The 22,722-nt window shown below is 57.3% G+C and overlaps 2 protein-coding genes across 6 annotated transcripts; one reads left to right on the top strand and one right to left on the bottom strand.

Annotated features, from left to right (window-relative positions):
- The first annotated feature begins 1,639 nt into the window (after nucleotides 1–1,639).
- ELOF1 (elongation factor 1 homolog) lies at nucleotides 1,640–6,458 on the top strand. 4 transcript variants are annotated; one of them, XM_039250915.1, is made up of 4 exons: nucleotides 1,640–1,705; nucleotides 5,173–5,306; nucleotides 5,440–5,510; nucleotides 5,822–6,458. In XM_039250915.1, the coding sequence occupies exons 2-4, from the start codon at nucleotides 5,191–5,193 to the stop codon at nucleotides 5,884–5,886; spliced, it is 252 nt and encodes an 83-aa protein (XP_039106846.1). In that variant the 5' UTR covers nucleotides 1,640–1,705; nucleotides 5,173–5,190; the 3' UTR covers nucleotides 5,887–6,458. The 4 variants fall into 4 exon arrangements, with proteins under 4 accessions (XP_039106846.1, XP_039106844.1, XP_039106848.1 ...); XM_039250913.1 differs by having other exon boundaries at nucleotides 1,640–1,711; XM_039250917.1 differs by having other exon boundaries at nucleotides 1,653–1,715.
- Nucleotides 6,459–10,026: 3,568 nt separating this feature from the next.
- CNN1 (calponin 1) lies at nucleotides 10,027–16,989 on the bottom strand. Of its 2 annotated transcripts, none has more exons than XM_039250994.1 (7): nucleotides 16,876–16,989; nucleotides 14,655–14,776; nucleotides 12,059–12,125; nucleotides 11,809–11,946; nucleotides 11,517–11,627; nucleotides 10,904–11,050; nucleotides 10,027–10,809 (listed from the first exon to the last, which is right to left on the bottom strand). In XM_039250994.1, exons 1-7 carry the CDS (start codon nucleotides 16,936–16,938, stop codon nucleotides 10,564–10,566), a joined length of 894 nt encoding a protein of 297 aa, XP_039106925.1. In that variant the 5' UTR covers nucleotides 16,939–16,989; the 3' UTR covers nucleotides 10,027–10,563. The 2 variants fall into 2 exon arrangements, with proteins under 2 accessions (XP_039106925.1, XP_039106926.1); XM_039250995.1 differs by lacking the exon at nucleotides 16,876–16,989 and adding an exon at nucleotides 15,313–15,358.
- Nucleotides 16,990–22,722: the final 5,733 nt, after the last annotated feature.

Raw genomic sequence — 22,722 nt, 5'->3', positions numbered from 1 at the left:
AAGACAAAAGTTACCTGTACGTGTTTTGACTATTAATTGTAAACAGCAAATTGATCCCATCCTGTGTGCACAAGTTTGTATGAACAGTGACAAAGGGTCCCCTGGTGTCAGTTCAAAGATAACACTGCCCCCTAGGGGACACCTTGAGGATAGCTCAATCTGAAATACATCTTCCAAATTACTTTCCTGAACACTCTCAGGAAACAGCTCTTACCAAGGTCATCGGTGACCAAACACTTGCAAAGTCAACAGTCAGCTCTCTTTCCTCATCTTAGTCAAACTCTCAACCACATGTGACACAGCTGACCACTCTCCCTGTCTTGAAATACCTTCTTCTGAAGGCTCTGGGAAAGACAACCTACCTACCTCTCTCCCCCACTAACTCACTGGCCTGTCCAGTCTCTTGCTGACTCCTCCTCCTAACATCTAAGGTTGGGGTGCCCCTGGTCTCCTTCTTAGACCTCTTCTTTTGCTATACTTTGCCCCTCATGGAAACCAGGTGACTTCCTCTGGCCCCAAGGCTTCAAATAACCTCCATAGGTGAATGCCTCTCAAAATCACAACCGGATCCTTCACTTGACCTCCAGACTCCTCTTCCACTGGCCTGTTCCATACCTCCTTTTGCTGGTCTCCAAACTAATGGCTAGAACACAACCATTCACTTCTCCCTGAGCCTTCCTCCTCTGAGTGAGAGGCGGCACGCAGCGGCTCCAAGACAATGGAGTGTCGGTTCCCTTCTCTCCTCACTCCATCGGGAGTTCTGCAGGTGCAATTTCTGTGTAACTCCTGCTCAGCCTTCGATTTCAACCTGAGCGTCAGCCTCCTGGAGAAGCCTTCCCTAACCTCTCAGACTAGTTTGGCAGCCCCCTCCCTCATCAAGTGCTCTGAGATCCATTCATTCTCCTCTGCTGAACCCAAGAGCGTAGTGATTGATCGTTTTATGTTCATGTCCAGCCTCTTCCCTAAACTGTGGGAATTGTAAGGCTTTATTCCCTCCTGGCCCAACTCCAACAGAGTCCTTAACATGGCCGGCAAGACTCCACGCGATCTGGCCCTTGGATGCCTTGTTCAGTCTCTTCTATTATAACTTCAGCATGCAGTGTGGTCCGCGGACCAGCGGCACGGAAGTCACCGGGGAGCTAGTTAGAAAGGCATACTTTTGGACCACACACCTGACCTAACAAATTTTTTTTAAGATCCGCAGGCTCTTATTAAAGTTTGAGAAGAGCGTCCTACAATCTCCCCATCACTATGATTCAGCCACACCGGTATTTGCAATTCCTGAGCACGGAAATATTTGAACGTGTCCGCAGATGGGGAGATCCAGGTGGGCGGCAAGGGGCTGAGGCTTGAACTGGAGGAAAAGACAAGTGCTGATGCTGCGACCTAGAGCGGGGATGCCTTTCCAACGCCAGGACCGCCCAGCCCACCGCTCCTGAAACGCGGGAACGGCGGCCACTCAGCAGAAGCTGCGGCGCGCAACACGGCAGTCAAGGGCACGGGGGCCCTCGCGCAGGCGCACTGCGACCCCGCTGCCTGGTGGGCTGTGCGAGTACGCATGTGCACAGAGAAGAGGCTGGAGAAGGCGGAGCCTCTTCGTGGGGCGTTCCCGGCCGCGGGTAAGAGGAAGAAAGGGGTTTCCGCTTCCGGCTGGAGCCGGAAGCCACTGTCTCCCGGGTGAACGAGGCCGTCGCAACGAGGGGAGGCAAGTGTAGGTGACTGTTCGCAGGGACGGACGTTGGGACCAGGCGGGACTGGGCGATCTTCTACTGGTTGTATGTTGGGGCGGGGGGCCCGCTCACGGGATCCTAGAGGAGGCGTCGAGGACCTCAGGGTTGGGGGGTGGCCGGCCGGGGAGCTGGACTCCCTCGGACCCAAGTTCTCTAAGCGCGGCCCCTCGCAGGCCTGGCTCCCGCAGGCGGAGGGCGGGAGGCGACACCGAAGCCTCGGTGAGCTTGGAGGCACCGCCCACCCTCCGCCTTTCGAGGCTCGGCAGGGTTGGGGACCGATCCCTTTTCCACGCCGCTTTGGCGCGCTTGGACTTAGTTCGCCATAGGGAGGCAGGACCCCTGGAGCTTTGTGTACAGGCTAGACTCCTTTTATGGTGTGGGGTTGGGGGTGCTGTAGACGCCGGGTAAAATGAGATTCTGGGGCGCATCCATACATTCAGATTCAGGAGACTTGCCTTTTCATTCAACAAGTAGTTACGGAGCGCTTAATGCGTTCCAGGCACCGTGCGCGCTGTGGATTCAGCAGTGGGTAAATCGTAACCCCCATTAACACTACATTGCACTAAGGGCAGATCTGAAGTGAGGTTAGAAATCTGCATTTCTGGGCACCCCGCAGGCGACTCTGTTACAGGTGAGACCCAGGGCCAGGCTTTGGGGAAACAACACTGCCCGGAGCAGGTGAGGCATGGGTCATAGAACTGGCTACGTTTGGGGGAGGGGTTCTGGCTGCTTTCCTCTGCGGTCCCATCTCATACCGTTTCTCCCCATTGCTTCTTGAGCTTCAGCTGGACCAATCTTCTTGCTCTTTCCGGGGCGAGGGGGGAGCTGCTTCTGCCTCCGAGCCTTTGCAGTTGCTGTTCCATCAGCCTGAACTGTTTGGCACTGTCGCCTTCTCTCCTCATTCAGGCCTCAGCTTAAACGACTTTTACCCAGAGGGCCCTTCCCTCCCCGCTCCTAGGTGAAGTGGCCCCGGGCTCACTCACTTAGCCCCGACTGATTCACCTCCTAGTAGTTACTGGCAATTGAAATGATTTCTCCTATTAAATTGTTAAGGGTCTGCCATCTTCTGCCAGAAATTCCACAGAATAGCCACTTTGCCCCCTTGAGCGCAGGCGCAGCATTGCTGTGGTTAGCGGAGGGCCCGGCATTGGTTGTTGAGTGTCAGCTCTGTGACAGTAGCAGCTGTAGGCACTGGGAATCCGAAGAAAAGACACGAATCCCTGCCGTCGTGGAATGGACATTTGGAGGGAGGTGGGTGGGGTAGGAGCTGCGAGACCAATAGAGAGGCTGTTGTGAAAATGACCAGGAACGGGGCGGGGGGTGGGGGGACGACTCAGACCCCGGCTTTGGCGAGAAGCGGGCAGATTCTGGATGTCTTTTAGAGGTAGAGCAGCAGGATCAAGATCAGATGAGGGATGTGAAAGAGGGTGGAAAGGATCGAGGAGGGGTCCAAGGTTTGTGGAAAGATGGATTTGCTATCTGCTGAGCTGGGGAAGACAGAAAGGGCCTGTTGAGGTGTCAGCAGCTTGGTTTTGGACGGGTTATGTTGAAAACGTGTGTGAGCATCCGGTGAAGGTGTAGCCGGGACAGTTAGACGAGCCAGTCTGCAATGGAGAGGAAACGTTGAGGGTGGTGGGTCGGGAAGCATCAGTGTAGAGGAGGCGTGTGAAGCCCTGAGGCTGGGCGAGATCTCCACGGAGGTGAACCCAGAGGAAGAGGTGCCCAAAGATTGAGCTTGTGGGTCCCCGTATCGGCACAGAAGTCGGGGCCGGGGCTGGGGAAGAGCAGCCGCAGCAGAAACTGAAAGACCCCACCAGTGAGGCTGGGGCAGAGTGCAGGGCCCTGAGAGCCGCGTGGGAAGGGTGAGAGGAGGGGCCAGTGCGTCCAGTGGCCCTGAGGAGGCTGGGGACGGAGAACCGGAGGACATGAAGCCTGGGAGTGCAGGCAGCTCTTCTAGAAACGCCCACAGAACGAAGAGGTGGCTGTTTTTCACGATGTCTTTAATAACCATGTTCGTTCGCGATCTAGTGGAGAGAGAAAATGCAATGTTGTGATCCAAGGAAAGGTGACACATGGTTTCGGCGGGGAGCGCGGACATTCTTCCAGAGCAAAGAAGGCAGGCAGGGTGGGTGGTCCTGGGGGCTTGCCGATGCGCCCCCCGACCACTTGGGCTTACTCAGAGAATTGGGAACACCCTGAGTTAAGAATGAGGATGAGACATAGGAGAGAGATTGCTAGAAAGGAGTGAAATGCTGGTCTGTATTCCGGCAGGCTGCTGGCCTCGCAGGTCATGGAGGAAGAGCCACACAGGTGGGGTGTAGGGGCGAAGGGGAGCGGGGAGGGGACCTGGAGATGGCGCTCCCAGGTCCAGTGATCGGAGAACCCTGAGCTCAGTGTCTGGTGTGGGAGTTCCCTGCCTCCAGGACACCTGTCCCTAGATGTGCCTCTGGTACGTGAGTCCATAGTTTTCCCCAACAGCTTATTCTTCCGGTGCGTTGGACATCAGAGAATGATGCCACCTTCCCCTACCCACCCTGTCTGTCCCCCGGCACCTCAGGTGTCATCCCGGTCCCTTCTCCGGCCACACTCGCCCTCTCACCTGCCGCCATCCCTCCGTCCTGAACAGCCCTGCTCTGGTTCTGACTTCATCTGCACCCACAGCTCTGACCCGCCCCACTCCGTGCCTTCTAAAGGCAACGATTTCATCCTTTTTCTTCCTCCTGCCCAGGCGCAGCTTGCCCCACGTGGTCCCCCAACGCTGGCCGGGGCCCTCAGACACCTGTCTTCAGTCTTGGTGTGTGGCATTTCTCTACCGGAAATGCTTGTCCCCACGTCTCTGCCCGCAAGCCTCTTGTCTGTGGAGAGTTAGCCCAGGGGGCTCCTCTGGAAGATCTGTCAGATCCGTTGAGTGTCATTCCTCCGGGGTGCCACTTGCATGTTCCTCTGAGGGACAGCTGCTCCTAAAATCCACCAGCTTCTGGGCACTTAGGCTCCGCCCATCCCTGCGCAGCTGGTCAGTGGGAGTCTTGTGTCCTCCTCAGCAGGAATGGTGGCGTCCTGCGTGGGTGCCGAGGATGGCTGGGCGGGTCCCATGCTCAGCTCTTCACTTACTGTTTGTCATGGCAGCCACAGACCCCTCTGCAGTAGCAGCCTCATCTGTTTTACTGATGGAACACTGAGGCACAGAGAGCTTGAGTCACCTGCCGGGCTCCCCAGTAAGTGGAGGGCCATGATGAGAGCTGGGGCCACCTGATGCCAGAGGCTGCTCCCATCCCCCCCCCGCCCCCCTCCCAAGGGTGCCTGGATTGTCGTCTGCCCGGGGACTGGGAGCCTCACGCCTCAGGCGGGGCCTGTTCCCCAGCCTGCTGCTGAGAGCATCGAGCTGGAGGGCTCTGTGGGTCCCCTGAGTTGCTGACTTCTGTCCCCCCCACTCCCACCCCAGGTTTGCCCTCCTACAGACATGGGGCGCAGAAAGTCCAAACGGAAGCCACCCCCCAAGAAGAAGATGACAGGCACCTTAGAGACCCAGTTCACCTGCCCCTTCTGCAACCATGAGAAGTCTTGTGACGTGAAAATGTGAGTGGGGCACGGGGCCCCTCCCTGGTCCCACCGTGCCCCTTTCTCCCCCAGACCCCCCCACTTAGGGGGATCATTGCCCACAGACACAGGCCCCTTTACTCACCAGCCCCTCCGCCCTGTCCTGTTCCAGGGACCGAGCCCGCAACACCGGGGCCATCTCGTGTACCGTGTGCCTAGAGGAATTCCAGACACCCATCACATGTATCCTTGGGAACCAGGCTTCTGCCCAGAAGCGGGGTGGATGGGTGGGGGGGCAGCCAAGGCAGAGTGGGCTGCTCCAGGGCACCTGGCCAGGGGCGGGCAGGGGGTGGGGATGGGGAGAATGGCTCCAGGCTCCGCTCCTCTTGGCTCCGCTCCTCTTGGCTCAGGATGGTGGCTGCCCCCTGGTGATTAGGCACTAACCTGGCTTACGCAGGGTGCGGAAGGGCGGAGATCTGGCCAACACCATTGAGAGGGTTGTGTACAGGGAACAGGTCTGATGCCACCAGTTGCCCTTGACCTCATCGGCCTAGATCTGTCGGAACCAGTGGACGTGTACAGCGATTGGATAGACGCCTGCGAGGCAGCCAATCAGTAGCCATGCCGAAGACCCACTCCCGCGGCGGTCCCGCCTGCCAGGGACCTGCCCCACTGGATACCAATCCAGAGACATTCCAGGGTCCGGGGTGTGGGTCCAGGGCCTTCGAAGCCCTCTGTGTGCATGGAGTGGGTGTGGGTGTGAGTGTGTGTGGCTGCAAGCGTGGCTGTGGCAGTGTGCCTGTGGGCACGGACTGGAGTTGAGGCAGGCTGGTGGGGCCCCCTAGGGGCCTGAAGGGCCTTCCTCAGGCTCAGAAAGCCTTTACCTTGCTTCTGCTCCTCCTTGGGGCCGTGTTCTGACGTTGGGGGCAAGGACAAGCCCAGCGGAGGCTGCCTTGGGGCTCTCCAGCCTCCCCGCCCACCTCACCAGCACCTTGCCCCTGTGAACTGGACTGCCCCTCCCCCTTCCCTGCCTTCTAATGCCTGTGGCCTGGGATTCAAAGCCACGGGCCCCTTGGCCGGGCCCTGGTAGAATAGCCCCTGTCCGTGTTTAGTTGCTTTTGTAGAGAAGGGAGGAGCTGGGTCGGGGATGGGAGTAGGTCATGAGCCCCTGAATAAAGCAGCTGATGCAAACTCCTGCTTCTTTGTGATTTCCTGGGTTCTGGATCAGGCCCAGGGGTTCGGTGAGGGCGAAGAGGAAACTGAGGCACTCAGAGGTGTCCTGGCGGGCCATTGGAAATGGGGTTTGGTTAGTCCTTCAAACTGTCCCATTGTGTCCATGCGGCAGACATTTGGGGTGAACCCGTGGCGGTGCCGGGCCCGAGGAACGCAGGTGAACCCACAGACATCTGGCCAGGCACTTACAGGCACAGCAGGAAATGGGGCCAGTGGAGCCCGGGGTGGGGTCAGGGGTTGGGTCAGGGTGACCAGAGAAGGCTCCTGGGGGACCGTCTGATGGAAGAAGTGACACTCAAGGGCCCCCCTGTGCCAGAAGCGGCTCTCAGGCTCGCCTGCCCTGCCCCCATCCCCACCCCAAGGTGCCTGTGAGGTAGGTGCCCCAGGCTCACAGGTGAGGAATTGGGGCCCAGAGCCAGAAAGCTGCAGAGTTGGGCCTTGAACCCGAGAGGCCTGGCGTCACGGCCCAGGGTCCAGGCTGAGGGGACAGGTCCCTGCTTCCCCGGGGCCGCATGGTGACAGCGCTGTAGGAGAGTAAGGGTCCACAAAAGGGACCTTTTGCCGAGGGTGATGGAGGGGGGTCTCTGAAGGCTGGAGGTGGGTCCAGATGCTGGGGGACTATAGTGCACTCTGATCTCTGTCCCTGGTTCCTGGCACAGCTCCTCAAACCGGGGGAATTTCCTGGACGGTGGGGTCTTTGCTCGGTCAGCAGAGCCTGCTTGGATCTCACCTGAGTTCATGCTGCTTGCTGTGGGGCCCCAGATCAGCCTGGTCACCGGAAGGACCGTGATTACGGAGTGGGAGCCTCAGTAACTCCCCCGATCTCCGAGGAAGGGAAAGGGGGGGGGTACAGCTTAAGCTGTGTAACAACTTCAACAAGATCTGATGAGCCTGGGGATCAGTGAAGCTGTGATAGTGCAGGGGGAGTGGGGTGCCCGAGAGGGCGTGGGAGCTCTGCCCCTTCTCCAGATTTGGGTCTGAGCAACCATCAGGCTGCTTTGATTTAGGTTCTTTTCTAATAAACCGGCACTCTAATAAAACACAATGTGGGGCGCCTGGCTGGCTCAGTTAGTTAAGCTTCCAACTTTGGCTCAGGTCATGATCTCACGTCCATGGGTTCGAGCCCTGCGTCAGGCTCTGTGCTGACACCTCAGAGCCTGGAGCCTGTTTCCGATTCTGTGTCTCCTTCTCTCTCTGCCCCAGATCAGAGAGAGCCTCCCCCACTCGCTCTGTCTCTGCCTCTCAAAATAAAGATATTAAAAAATAAATAAAAAATAAAACACAGTGTTTCTGCATTCTGTGAGCCACTCTAGTAAATTAATCAAATCGGACGAGGTGGCCATGGGAATCCCTATTATCCTTGGTCAGTCAGAAGCACAGGTGATAAGCTGGACTTGGAATTAGCCCTTAGGGGGAGGGACAATCTCCTAAGACAGCCCTTGTGCGATCCGACACCGTCTCTAGGTCATTTTATTTATTTATTTTTTATTTTATTTTTTTAAAATTTTTTAATGTTTTATTTATTTCTAGGAGTTATAGAGACAGCGTGAGCAGGGGAGGGCCAGAGAGAGAGGGAGTCACAGACTGAAGCAGGCTCCAGGCTCTGAGCCGGCAGTCAGCACAGAGCCCGACGCGGGGCTCGAACCCATGAACCGCGAGATCATGACCTAAGCGAAAGTCAGACGCTTAACCGACTAAGCCACCCAGGGGCCCCTCTAGGTCATTTTAGAATTGAGTGAACTGCTTGGTTTTGGAAAAAATGCATCTGACCCTGGCTGACGGACGGTGCCCTCAGATGGTTTACAGGTATGCAGGTCCTGACGCTCTGGCAGCCCAGGGCCCATCAGCACCTGCACCTGGCCTTGAGTCTGGGCAGCAGCTGACCTGTGCTTTGCATTCCTCGCTGGTATAGCAGGAAGCATGATAGAACCTTCCAGGGCCATGCTGAGACTGCAAGGGCCTAGCCCAGTGCCTGGCACGGTTTGAGTGACTCTGGGACCCACTCGGGGCAGTTCGGGGTGTGAACTGCCAAGCAAGATGCTGAGCTGGCCAGAAGCCCTGGTCACTAGGCCCAGCCACCGGGTCTGGCATGTTCCTCCAACCCCGCCCTGAGGCCCACCGTGTCCTGCCCTGCCCCTCCTGTGGCGCTGTCACCTCCCCCCTCCAAGGTCCCAGGTAGAGTCCCCTGGCCCAGGCAGGAGCCAGTGGGCACGCACAGAGTGGTGGACAGGTGCCCGGACGGGGTGTACCATCGGGTCCAGCAGAAAGGGGGCTCATTCCTCTGGCTCCCAGGGCCAGCCCGCCCCAGTCACTCAGGCCAAGTGCTAATATGGTGCTGTTTTCTCGAGGAGGCAGGGCCCTGGGCCAGGCACGGATCCTCCTCGGCATAGCTTCCCCACGCAGGCCCTGGGGGAGCGAGACGTGCACTAGCCACGCCAAGAGCGCCTGGAATCCCTTTTACGAGGCCCCAGGGGCTGTGTGCGTCTGTGCGCGCGCGGGTTTTCTGTCCCCGCAAGTCCCCTTGTTTCAGCTTCGCCCCCTGCTGCGGGTAGGGAGGGGGCGCCGCTGTTCTGTAACCACCCGCCACCCTGACCCCTCACAGGGCTGCCTGCCCTCCTTGGAACTCTGACAGGTGGTGCCTTGCAGGCAGGACGGCTGGGCCCACATCGCTGGGAGGACAGGGTCCCCTCTGGAACGTGGAGAGGTTGGGGCTGTCACACTCTCGAGGGCCCTGGCTGGCAGGCTAGGCTCGGGAATTGGCCCTAAGAAGAGGGCGGAGAGTCAGCTGGGCGCACAGGGCAGCCGTGCAGGGCAGCCACTCGCCGGCTCTGTGCCAGGCTACAAAGGAACCGGGTCCCTACAGTCCCCATCCTCCCCCACTGCCTCGTCCCCTCCCACCTCCCCACAATCCAAGGCTGAAGGGTTCCGCCTGCCCACTGGGGCCTCAAGGACCCGGCTCGACCGTGTCCATTGGTCAATGCCAAATGCCCTCCCCTGTCCAGGGCTATCATTTCAGCTTCCCCATGTCCCCAGAAGGCTCTGTGGCCTCATTTTTGTGTTGGGAAAACAAGACTTGGGAGGGCAAATGATTTGCCCCAAGTCAGCCAGCTTGTGAGAAGCAGAAGTGTGTGGTTCACACCCCATCTAGCCTGTCCCAGTGCCTGGGCACTTTTTCACACGCCCCCCCCCCCCCGACTTCCCAGAAAGGCACATGGGTGCTGAGCACACCCATGTGGATATTGTGTGTAAGGGTGTCCATTTATGTGTCCCGAATGGGAGCGTGTACTGCACGCGTGTATCTGTGAAAGGGGAATGTGTGCACGCCACACACAATGTAGTGCACGTGTGCAGACTCTGCGTGTGCGTGCCCGTCGCGGGTCCCGCCAAGTGGTAGCACACTCTGTGTGTGTATCCTGCGGTGTGAGTATGTGTGCCTGTGCAGATGTGCGTGCGGGAGATGGAGCGTCTCTGAGCAAGGCTGTTCGCATGTGTGCAAGAGCCACGCGGGCAAAGAGCAGCCCCTGAGTCCATGATTTTACAGCCGTTTATTGTGCTCCAGTGAAATATAAAAAGAAAGTGCTCGCGTTACAAACGCCGCTGTCACATCCACGTATGCCAGTCGCTGCAAACCAAACCGCGTGTGTCCGCTGGGACTCTGGGCATGCAGTTTGCTCCTGCTGCGGGGATGGGGCGGGGGCAGGCCGAGCCTGGGCTCTTGCTTGGGGGGGTACTTCTTGTCCTGGGGGGGAACCACTTGTGAGGGGGTGGGTGGGGGGGGACAGCCGGGGTACTTTTGCTCAGTGCATCCTTTGGGTACTGTTGGGAAACACCCGGCTCGATGTTGGATCCTGCAGCGCTCCAGGGAGAAGGGCCCCCTCCCCTCCCCCGCAAGCCCCCCAGTTTGCCCCCCCCTCACCAAACGCTAACCCTGTAGGCAGGTGCCAGGGGCGGGGGGGGGGGCTGGAGGACGCCATGCAGGGGAGGGTCGACAGGGCCGGCTCGGCCCTGCCGAGAGCAGCAGCCAGCCTCCTTGGGGGGAAGGCGGGGTGGGGGGCCCGGGGCCCTAGGCAGAGTTGTAGTAGTTGTGCGCGTGGTGGTTGTGGGCAGGCTCGCCCAGCTCCGGGTACTCGGGTGTCAGGCAGTACTTGGGGTCGTAGACCTGGCGCGGCAGCCCGTACACCGTCATGCCCCGCTGCGAGGCCCCCTTGTTGCTGCCCATCTGCAGGCTGACGTTGAGCGTGTCACAGTGCTCCATGCCCAGCCCGGGCTCGAAGATCTGTCGCTTGGTCCCGGGTGCAGTCATGCCGGCCTGTGGAGGGCAGAGGCGTCAGACCGCGGGGACTGAGAAGGGCGCGCGCGAGCCACCCCGCCGCCACCCTCCCCCGCGGGCCCCTCCCACACACCTGGCTGGCCCCCTTGTTGCTGCCCATCTGCAGGCTGATGGTGGCCTGGTCCAGCGGCTGGTCTGTGCCCAGCTTGGGGTCGTACAGGTGGCGCCGGGTGCCGTAGGCCGTCATGCCCTGCTGGCTGGCAAACTTGTTGGTGCCCATCTAGGAAGGAGAACCAGAGTCACAGGGGCCTCTCACCCGGGGACACGAGACAGGACATGTCCGCGGACCCTCGCACGGCCCTCTACGGAGACAACCTGCTTCTGCTCTCAGGCTCCGGACTGGATGCCGAGGCCCAGAAAAGGCAGGCCACGTGACCTGTAGGTGGCTCAGAGCACCAGGGCCCAGCTTCCAGGGTTCAAGCCCCAGCCCAGCCACATATCACGTGGGCAATCCTGGCAAATGAGGCAGTTCCTCCAGGCCCCAGTTTCCTCATCTGGATAGAGTGTAATGATAGTGGTACCCAGTGCTTAGAGGCATTGAATGCCAAGCACAGTGCCCCGTGAGCATCTGAGGGAAGGCCAAATATCCTGTGCTCCAAGGCTTGCAGGGATCGGGGTGCCCTCCTGGCCTCCTTGACCTCCCCGTCCATCTCATCAGGAAGACCCGGGTGAAGAAGGGACAGTACCTGGAGCCCAATGATATTCCGTCCTTCTCTTAGCTTCTCTGGCTCAAATCTCCGTTCCTGCTTCTCTGCATACTTCACCCCTACGTTCACTTTATTCCCTTTCGTCTTGGCCTGGGGAGGGCGAAGGGAGCCAGACTGACACGGGAGCCTCAGGGCCACATAGTCCCCAGTTAGCACCTCTCTCCCCCTCCCACCCCTGCTGGGCCTGGGCATGAGTGGTCCCCCCACTTACATCCCAACCCAGACCCTGCACAGGCCCCCTGCCCCACGCCCACCCTTCGGCCACACTCACCATGCTGGCCAAGGCCAGGAGAGTGGACTGCACCTGGGTGTGGTTGGTGTTCTCAAACAGGTCGTTGGCCTCGAAGATGTCGTGGGGCTTCACCCCATACTTGGTGATGGCCTTGATGAAGTTGCCGATGTTTTCCAGCTGGAGGGGAACAGGCACCGCTCAGTGGAAGGAGGCAGGGTTTGGGGGGCGGGGCGCTGAGGGGCAGGGGGCCAGGGGTTGAGTTAAAAAAAACCAAAAAGGCTCGGCTCACCTGGTGCCAATTTTGGGTCGACTCATTGACCTTCTTCACAGAGCCTGGCTGGAGTTTATTGATAAACCTAAAAGGAGCCGGGGAGGCAGTGAGAAAGGTGAGGCCAGCCCCGCGGGGTAAGGGGTCAGGATGACAGCCAGTGGGCAATGCTGCTGGTCCCCACGGCAGGCAGCTCAGCTGCGGCCCCCACCGATCCACCCCTGCACACCCAGGCAGGACTGAGATGGGAAGATGGGAAATCAACCTCGGGGGCTCGGGTCTCTAGCAGGAAGTCCCCTCATCCCAGGCATGCAGGAGTCCCCTGCTGTGACTATGCCTCCAGACAACCACCTTTCTTTTTTTAAAATAGTTTATTTATTTTTGAGACAGAGAGCCAGGGCATGAGCAGGGGAGGGGCAGAGAGAGAGGGAGACGCAGAATCTGAAACAGGCTCCAGGCTCTGAGCTGCCAGTACAGAGCCCGATGCGGGGTTCGAACCCACGAACCGTGAGATCATGACCTGAGCCGAAGTCAGATGCTTAACCGCTTAACTGCCTGAGCCACTCAAGTGCCTCCGGCAACTGCTTTTCAGTCTCCTCGTCCTTTCTGGGCGTCTGCACTGGGGAAAGCCTGCAGCTCGGCCTTGGACTTCCCTTCTCTGGCCACACTCACCTCCTTGACCTCCTGCGGTCTCTTGACTATAAATGCCACGGATATGCCAACAGCTCCCCAATATCTCTGTGCGGCCGGGCCCCTCACTCCCCAATCCAGCCCCCTATGTGGCATCTCAAGTCCAATGCACCCCACCCCTGCCTCCTGACACCCATTTTCCCCAACTCAACTCCCTCCATCCTCCCACGCTCAGTAAACACAGCCGTCTAGGTGCTCGGGCCAAGCCCTCAGACTTGCCTTTGACTCTTTTTTCTATTCCTTTCTCCTCTTCCCACACCCAAGCACTCAGCAAGTCCTTTGGCTCTGCTTCTAAAGACATCTAGAAGCCCACAGCTCCTTGCCACCTCCATCCTGCTCTGAGCCTCTCCTGGGGCTCCCAGCTTCCACCACATCTCCTGTAGACCCTTCATCTTGTAGCGAGAATGGGCTTTTCTTTTTTTTTTTATGTTTTTTATTTATTTCTAGGAGAGAGAGAGACAGCGTGAGCAGAGGAGGGTCAGAGAGAGAGGGAGTCACAGACTCTGAAACAGGCTCCAGGCTCTGAGCTGGCAGTCAGCACAGAGCCCGATTCGGGGCTCGAACCCACGAACTGCGAGATCATGACCTAAGCGAAAGTCGGACGCTTAACCGACTAAGCCACCCAGGCGCCCCGAGAATGGGCTTTTCAAAAATAATTCCAGTTACTTCCAGCTTAGAGCTGTCCTGTGGTTTCCCTTCAGAATCAAGATCCTAATAGTGAGCATGACTAAAAGTGTGTCCCCTGCCCCCGCAGCTAACTCCTTCCACCTCCTCCTATCTCTCTTGGCTGTTCCTTGAACACACTATGCTCACTTGCTCCCACCTCAGGGCCTTTGCACAGCTGCCCACCCCGCCTGGCCCACTCTCCCCTCAGATGCCTTCCCAGGTCCCTCCCTCACTTCATCCAAGATTCCACTCAAATGTCACCTCTTCAGAAAGACCTTCCAGGCCATTCTGTACAAAGCAGTCGCCCTTTTCCCCACCCTGGCCCCCATCCTTCCCCATCAGACTTTTTTCCATGGCGCCTCCCACCTGAGGCAAGTATGTGATTATTTCATTGATTATTTGATCGATCTCCCCTCACTAGGACTCAAGCTCTGTGTGAGCTGGGAGTCAAGTCCGTTTGGTTCACTACCCCAGTGCCTAGACCTGGCACACAGCAGGTGCTGCATAAATTCCCGCTGCATGAATGGACTGAGTGGGTGGGTGGCTCAGCTCTCTTTAACATCCGAGCCACCCTGTCTGAGTTGGGACACCAAGGTGCTCGCCTATTCCTTGTTCTTAGTGACAGAACAAGATCTGCCATCTTTTCAGCACCTGCATCTTGGTAAGGCTGCACCTTCAGGAAGTTTCTCGAGGGCCCTCTCTGGCCATCATGGTCACCCTGCCCTGCGTCAAATTCAGAGATGCAGACGGGACCCCACCAGGCTCAGGGCCCTATTGAGCATTAATGTTGCTGTGGAATCTGTAACCAGAACTTAGAAGCTTTGTGGGTTTTCATTTCTCTCGCTGATTTAAGTTCCGAGGAGAGTAGAACATCGGGACCTCCTGAAATCACCGTGACGTTTCTCTCATGTCACCAAGGCAGTGATGGACAGCGAGTATTGCCTCTTGCCTTTTAGCTCTGCCTTCTTTCTTGAAACTCCGGAGGCCATAAACGGGCCTGCCCTGTCTACCTGGTGATTCAGACTAGATTCTGGAGTCACTTCTGTTGGAACAGCATGGGACTCTGGGCGATGTGTTTTACCCGAGCCTCAGTTTTCTTCCCTGTTAAATGGGCACAATGTTTATTTGCCACTGCTACTCCCAGCTCTCAGATATAAAGTGCCCTGACCCAGCTCTGACTCCATAGTTGGGGGAGGGCTTGAGGGGGCGGGGATGGATGCCCAGGTGGGGGGCAGCCCCGGGCAGAGGCTGCTCCACTCACTCGCAAAGAATGATGCCGTCTTTGAGGCCATCCATGAAGTTGTTGCCGATGCGGCGCCCTGTCACCCCCTCGATCCATTCTCGAAGCTCCTGCTCCCGCTGGTGGTCGTACTTCTGGGCCAGCTGGGGGTGGGGGGGCGCAGAGGAAGTGGTGAGGACGCAGTGAGCAGCCTTGGGTCCCGGACCCCGTGTGAGGTTCCCGAGGCCTGATCTTCCCCATCCCCTTCCCAACTAAGGCAATTCTGCCCCAGCGTCCATGGGGTGGGGTGGGGGAGACGCTGAAGTGGGCTGATGGCCAGGGCTGAGGCGGCACCTGCCCAGGGGGCCATTCCGGACATTCTGAGGTTTGGCATCAGAGAATGCGGACTGGGGGGGTGGAGAGCAGGGGGTACTCAGAGCTGGGGGGCGGTGCCTGGCCTCTTGGTTCCCCCTCCAGGCCAAACTTGGGGCTTAGCATCCCAGGGGCCCTGCCCCCCACACCCCTGCGGGGAGCCTGGGGGCCTCAGGCAGGGGTGGAGGAGTCCTAAGGAAGGTGCCCCTGGGTACTGCCTTGCAGGGGACTATTCTGTCTTGCATGTCTGCCTCAGTGCCTCTCCAGGCCCTGGGCTCCTGGGCTCCAGCCCTGGGTGGAGGTGGGGGGGGGCTTATCCCTGCCTTACCCCTGGCCCCATGCGTGTGGCTGTATATCTCCTTCTCCCCCATCCCCGTGCTTGCGCGCCCTCTCGCTCTCTCTCCCTCTCCCTCTCTCTTTCTCCCCAGCTCTGTCCTTCCATGGCCCTGTCTTCCTGTCCCCATCCCTCCGTGTCTTGGGGGTGGGGCGCCTGGTGCGGCCATCTCTGCCTCGCCAGTCGCTCTGGTCTCCGGCTCTAGGTTCCCTGCCTCTGGTGGGGGTGGGGAGGGATCGTCTGTCTCCTCTCTCGGCCTCTCCATCCCTGTCTCGGTCTTATCTCGCTCCTGGCTCACCCTCTCCATCCGTCCCTCTCAAGCCTCAGGCTCCCAGAATCTGTCTGCGTCCCTCGCCTTCTCCCCCCTCCCTCCCACTCTGCCCCCTCTGTTTCTCTAGAACCTTCAGCCCCAGCCCCGACAGGCTCCAGGACTTTGGAGGACGGAGCTGCCCCTTCTGCTGGGGGAGGAGGAGGTGGGAGGGGGCGGCCCCTCACCTGGCCCCGGCCCTGCCGCCCCCCTCCCCACCAGCCCGGCTTTATAAAGCAAACCGGCCCTTATATAGCGCGGCCCCGCGGGCCGGGCTCCCCGAGGCCGCCTTATATGGCGCGGCGGCTTCTCGCGGCTCTGGGGCCGGCGCTGGGGGGGAGGGGGCGGCGCTGGGATCGCTCGCGGCCCGAACACCCGCCCCCCACCAGCCCCCTCCTCCAGCGGCCGGGATCCCCCGAACCTGGATCCGAGCCCCGCTCTCCATTTCCTCGATGCACACTGAGAAAAGCCACCCTGAGCCTCAGTGTTCCCCTCTGTCAAATGGGGCTGGGACTCCTCTGCTGGCAGCGCTCAGAGGAACATTCCAGTGAATTGGGGACTTCAAGTTCACTGCCCTGGAGAAGCTGATCCCCATTCGTGTGTGTGTGCGCGCGTGCGTGGGAGTGGGGGGGCGAGGCCAGGATCCTAGCTCTGCGACTCCCTTATTGAGAACCCTAGCTACTTGTCTCTCCTCTCTGAACCTCCGTGTACCCATCCATAGTACAAAAGTGATGTCTGGATGTTCTACCAGATCAAAACGAGGAGACCCTTCCCCCCACCCCCATCATTTTCCTAAGGCTCCCTCTCTAATCTTCGCAGCCGTCTCCGTCCCCCTTCAGGATCCCCCCACACTTTCTGGGCCTCACTTCCCCACAATCCCAGCTCTCAATCATGCCCTAGTTTCTTTTTGAGATGGGGGCGGGTGTGAGGAGGATCAAGTCCTTTCCCAGGCCCCCCAAGAATACAAAAGAAACAGGGGACAGGTTAATAGGAGGCTCTGATCAAGTAGGGGCTTCACAAGGGACCGACCGCCTCAGTTTACCTGTGGTTGCCCGCATGCCCCCCATTTTACACCTCCCCCAACAGTCTCTGAGGGTCCTGGGATGGGGAGGAAGGCGGGCTGTACCCCGTATTTGTCCTTTCCCCCCTCTGGTCCCGAGTCACATGGGAGAGGCAAGAGGGGGTCCAGGGAACCCCAAGAGTGGGGCCTCTGGCCTGCCAGAGTGTATGGGCCAGGCAGGGGGCCCTACCTTGTTCTTGACCTCAGCTGACAACCCATAGGCGGGGCCCCGGTTGAAGTGAGCAGAGGACATGCTGGCGGGCGGTGGGCAGCGGTGACAGTGGCACTGAGGACCAAGGCAGCAGCTGAAGGCTCCGTCTGCAACCTCTTCCCTCCTCACACGTTTTTGAAGCTCTGGAGGCGGCCCGGGCCTCTTCCAAGGCCGTCCCATTGGCCGCAGGGGCCTGCCAAGGGGCGGGGCACCCCCACCTCGGCCACCCCCCCTCTCCCCCCCACGTGATGTCAGGGCCTTGGTATTGGGAGCTGATTGCGTCATTGTTTCCACCTAGGGGGGCGGCCTGGGTTATTATTGGGGGGGGCTTGGTCCTAAGAGATCAAGCTTTCCCCACCCTTCCCTACCCTCCACTGCTCCTTGGACGCCTGGCTCGGTCACCTAGTCTCTTTGTGTCATTCACCGAGGCCATCTCTCCTTGTCTCTGAAGTCATCTCTCCTTGTGGCCCTCCAGTCTTGAGGCAAGACCGCAGCCCATGGTAGCTTAGTGGGCACCACCCTGGGGTTAAGTCCAGACACTGAGAGTCTGTAGCTGACCCTCTGTTGCCACATCTGTAAAATGGACCAGCGGATAGTACAGGCCCCGTGTGTAGTGCCTGACATGGGAAAGGACTCAGGCAATAGTAGTATTTGCATTCATCATCTGGTGCCCCACTTCTGTCCCCTCAGGTCCCCCATAAGGATCTGGGGGAGCAGAGATCCTGGACTTGGCCTTCCCGTCGACCCGTGGGTTGCCTTGGCCATGGGGTGACTGTGGTAGCAGGTTTCAGGCCACCGACATCCCTCACCCCTGTGTTTCCCTGTCTCAGCCAGGCTGGCCTGGAGGGATCCCAGGTAAACAGCCCCGTCGGGCCAGATCTCAGCCCCAGACCACAGAGGAGGATGACATGACCAGAGCATGCCACTTACTGCAAGGCCATTTTAGTGACACCTGGATGACAGCTCAGTAACCTGCCATATCCTGATGGGACGGGCAGTTTGCTGGCCACATGCTAAGGGGGCAGCTATGCTATGCTAATATGATAGCAGCGCTTACGTTAGCCCGTGTATATGCACCGACCCATGCGTCACGGCACCCTCAGAAATGGATGCTGTTACTTTTTTTAAGTGAATTTATTTTTGAGAGAGAGAGAGAGGGAGGGAGGGAGAGCGCACGCCCACGCACGAGTGGAGGAGGGGCAGAGAGCAAAGGAGAAAGAGTTGCAAGCATGTTGGCGCTGTCCATGCAGAACCCCCCCGCCCCACCACCCCGTGGGACTTTATCTCATCAACAGTCGGGCCACCTGAGCTGCAATGAAGAGTCAGACACTCAACTGACTGGGCCACGCAGTCGCTCCCAGATACTGTTATTGTACATACTTTGCAGATGGGGAAACTGAGGCATGGGGTGTGGAATCCCTTTTCGAGCGTCACACGGTGTCCGACAGCGGAATTTGAACCCGTCCCTCATGCTACCGCGCTAAGTCAGGGCTCCTCAACCTCAGCACTGGGGACCACAGGGCTGGATCATCCTGGCCAGAGTCTCTCCTGGGCCTTACAGTAACTGGGGCGGCATTGCCAGCCTCTACCTACTAAATGCCAGTAGCACCCCCCTTAGTCTTGACAAACAGAAATGTCTCCAGACGTTGCCAAATGTCCCAGGAGGGAGGGGGGTATGGAGGGAAGGCAGATCTTTCCTGTTTGAGAACCACTGATATAAACCAATATGCGAAAGGCAAGGTGACCAAAATACATAAAATGCGCTAACAATTAGCTCCTGGTATATCCTAAGCGCACTGGGTCTGTTAACTCATTCCTTACAACAGCCTCCAGACGTGGGGTCTGTGCGAGGACAGAGACGTGACGCCGCCTGCCTGGCGTTACACAGCACGAGAGTGACGCAGCCAGGATTCGAACGCGCAGTTTCCGGGATCCTGCCCACGCGGAGCGGTCCCGCGCGGCCCACGGGTCGCTGCTGCGCCAGGGAGAACGCGCGCCCCGGCGGAGCAGGCGGCTGGCGCCCCCTGGCGGCCCAGGAGGGGCGCGGGCGGGAGCGGGGCCCGGCGGGACCCTGCCGGCGGTGACGCGAAGCGCTGACTCACCCGGCTCCGCCCCGCCCCGGTCCTCAGCCGTTTGGCCATTTATAGAATCCGCGGGGCCTCTGAAGTCACTGCCCAGGCACGACGGGGGCGGGGTGAGGGAGCTCTTGGCGCGTCCTCAGACGGGGCAGCCCGGGGTCTCCCTAGGGGGCGACCCTTTCTGGGTCTGCCCTGTCCCTCTGATTCTAGGTCTGCGTCTGTTATCTCTCGCTCGGTCTTTGGGTTGCAGTAAGTCCGTCTCTACCTCGCCTAGTCTTTTTAGGTCTTTGTCTATGGATCTGCCAGTCTCTCTCTCTCTCTCTCTGTGTGTCTCTCTGTTCCTCTGTCTCTCTCCATCTCTGGGTCTCTGTTTCACCTTTCTAGATCACTTGTTTCTCTCACTCGATGTCTGTCGTTTCTGTCCTTCCCTGTGTCTCTTGTCTCGTTGATGGCATAGAGGTAAAGAGAGAGGGGGCTGATTCCTTCCGGAGGCCCCAGCCCCAATGGACTCCCCCATCCCTGGCTGCCAAGTGCACAGACCCCTTCTCAGCTCGTGTCTGGAGTTTCTCAGGCCCCAGGCCCTCTGTGCGTCAGTTTCCCAACTAAATGAAGGGTGGGATCTTCTAAGAAATGGTGTTGCCCCTAAGGGATCGGGACAGCTATGAAAGAAAAACTCTGCCCCTCCTTAATCTTTGGAGTCCCCTAGAACCTTCCTGACTCTCATGGCCATCTAAAAATCAAAGCCCACAACTCTGTACTCGTGTGCCTCCGGGACAGAGTCGCAGCGCCCTTCGCCCAGCACCTGCCTATCGGGGCCGCCCCCACTATGCCAGCCCCCTCGCATCTAGCTTTCCCTCCCTGAAAACAGGCAAAAGATGTTGTTAATAATGTCTTCTGTTTCTGGAGGGTTTGCTCCATGCGAGGCGTCATGCTGGCACAACCCCACTTAATCCTCACTGCCACCAACTTGGGGTGGAAACTTGTAGACCCATTTTACAGATAAGGAAACTCAAGTTTCAAAGAGACCAAGCCACTCTCCTAGGGTTACGCTGCCCCACCTGCTCCTAGATCCTTCAACACGTACTTCTTTTTTTCTAAATGTTTTTTTTTTTAAGTTTATTTTGAGAGAGAGCGAGAGCATGAGGTGGGGGACGGGGGGCAGAGAGAAAGAGAGAAAGAATCCCAAGCAAGCTCTGCGCTGCCAGCACAGAGCCCGACTCAGGGCTCAAACCTACAAACCGCAAGATCATGACCCAAGCTGAAATCCAGAGTCAGACACTTAACCAACTGAGCCACCCAGGCACCAACCCCCTGCCAGCAATGTATTTCTTGAACACCCAAACACACTCCCACCTCAGGATCCTTGCGCTAGCAGTCCCTTCCAGCAGCCACATTTCCAAAAGATGCCTGCATGGCGTCTCCCTCACTTCCTCTGCTCAAATGTCACCACTTTGGAGAGGCCCTCCCTGACCACCTGCTCTAAAACAAAAGCATCACCCAGACTGACTTTGAGAGGATGAGCACGAGGGAATTGTTCACATGCATTTGCACCGGACAGTTGCTCTGTCTGCCTCCATAAAAACTTTCACTTTAAAAAGTCCTTTTTTAGGGGCGCCTCAGTGGCTCAATCTGTTAAGCGTCTGATTCTTGACTTCGGCTCAGGTCATGATCTCGTGGTTTGTGGCATCAAGCCCCGCATTGGGCTCTGAACTAAGAGTGAGGAGCCTGCCTGGGATTCTCTCTCTCCCTCTCTCTCTCTGCCACTCTCCACTCACACTCTCTCTCTCTCTCTCTCAAAATAAATAAATAAATAAACTTTCTAAAAAGTCATTTTAAGAGCCCTCATTTATACCTGACACTAATAAAACATCGATATTAATTATATCTTAATAAAACAATAAAAGCCGCACCACTATCTCCTTTCCCCGCCTTCTTTTTCGTATCATCTTCTGTTTGCTCAACATCTAACTCATCTTGTGAGCATAAAAAGTCCACAGAGGCAGGGCTTGGCTTGTTTTTGTTCACCGCTCTGGCTCCAGTGCCCAGTACAGTGCCTGCATACAGCAGGCGCTCAAAAAAGGCTCACTGGGTAAAGGGAATTAAAGTTGGTGAGCCAGGACTCAGACCCCATTTGTCTGAGATGTTGGTGTTCGAGCATGCACAAACGAAGGATATCATTTTTAGGCAGTTCCTGGACTAAGGACAGTTGAGCTGGGGCTCTCCTTTGCGTTTCCATCCCAACCTTCCCCCAGAAGACCAGCTAGGGGGTTGGGCCATGGGCATGGCTGAAACATCTGGTTGACAAGGGCAACTTTTTGGAAAAGGGGACCCGTGACTACCCAATGGGCCAAATTCGGAACACCCAACACCACCAAGTGCTGGGGAGGCGGCAAAAACATTGTGGATGGATGGGGGCAGTTTGTTGAGATCTTCCAAAATGTCAAGTGTCTTGACCTTTTCCGGTGGTTAGTTTCATATATCAAGTCGATTGGGCATCCAGATGGTTGGTCAGACATTCTTCTAGGTGTGTCTGGGAGGGTGTGTTTGGATAAGATTCATATTTGAATTTATTAACAGGAAAGCAGATTGCCCTCCCCCATATGGAGGGGCCTCATTCGATCAGGCGGGGGCCTGGACAGAACAAAAAGGCTGACCTTCTGTCCCGTAAGAATTAAACTCCTGTCTGACTGCTTTGAACTGGGACATCCGTCTTTTCCTCCCTCCAGACTGGAACTGAAACACCAACTCTTCATAGATCTCAAATCTGCCAGCTCTCACACTGGAACTTACATTGATTGGCTCTCTGGGTTCTCAGAGCTTCAGACTTGGACTTGAACTACATCGTCTGCTCTCCTGGGCCTCCAGCTTGCCAACTGCAGATCTTGGACTTCTTAGCCTCCATGACTGTGTGAGTCATTTCCTTATAATAACACCCCCTCACCTCTCTCTCTTTCTCTCTATTCTACTGATTCCGTTTCTCTGGAGAATCCTGCTATCTAATACATCTTCTGATCCAGAAAATCTTTTTTAGAATATACCTAGGAAGTGCAAGTGTAGGTGTGAAAAGAACATTTCTTGCGTGCCCTTTTAATAACAAGTTACTCTGGGGGCGCCTGGGTGGCTCAGTCTTTAAGCATTCCACTCTTGGTCTCAGTTCAGGTCTTGATCTCAGCTCAGGTCTTGATCTCAGGGTTGTGAGTTCAAGCCCCACGTCTAGGACCCGCGCTGGGTATGGAGCCCACTTTAAAAAAAGAAGAAGAGTAGGGAGAAGGGGGCTCTGGATCCATATTCCATGAGTTTGAGGCATGCCTTGTTGCTTCCTGGCTATGTAACCTTGGGTAGAGATCTTTACTTCTCTGTGATTCCGTTTCCACCTCCAGGAAATGGGCATATTGTTAGCGCCTGCTTCCTAGGTTTATTCTTTAACTTTCTACTTTTAGATAATTTTAGACTTACAGAAAAGTTGCAAAAATAGCATAGAGCATTCCCCGATACCCTTCACCTTGCTGTCCCTACTGTTAACATCTTACATAACCATAGTACATTTATTAAAACCAAGAACTTAACCTTGGTACAATACTATTAATACACTACAGACTTGATCTGGATTTCTCCAGGTTTTCTGCTCCTCCTTTTCTGTTCCAGGACCCAATCCAAGATCTCTCCTGGCATTTAATTGTCATGTCTCCTTAGACTCCTCCACTCAGTGACAGTCCTTTGTCGTTCATGCCCTTGACACTCTTCAAGA

The sequence above is a fragment of the Hyaena hyaena genome, unplaced genomic scaffold (genome assembly GCF_003009895.1).
Source record: "Hyaena hyaena isolate Hyena2069 unplaced genomic scaffold, ASM300989v1 scaffold_392, whole genome shotgun sequence".
Taxonomy (NCBI): domain Eukaryota; kingdom Metazoa; phylum Chordata; class Mammalia; order Carnivora; family Hyaenidae; genus Hyaena; species Hyaena hyaena.
The sequence above is the reverse complement of the archived record's forward strand: the minus strand, read 5'-3'. Positions and strand labels throughout refer to the sequence as shown.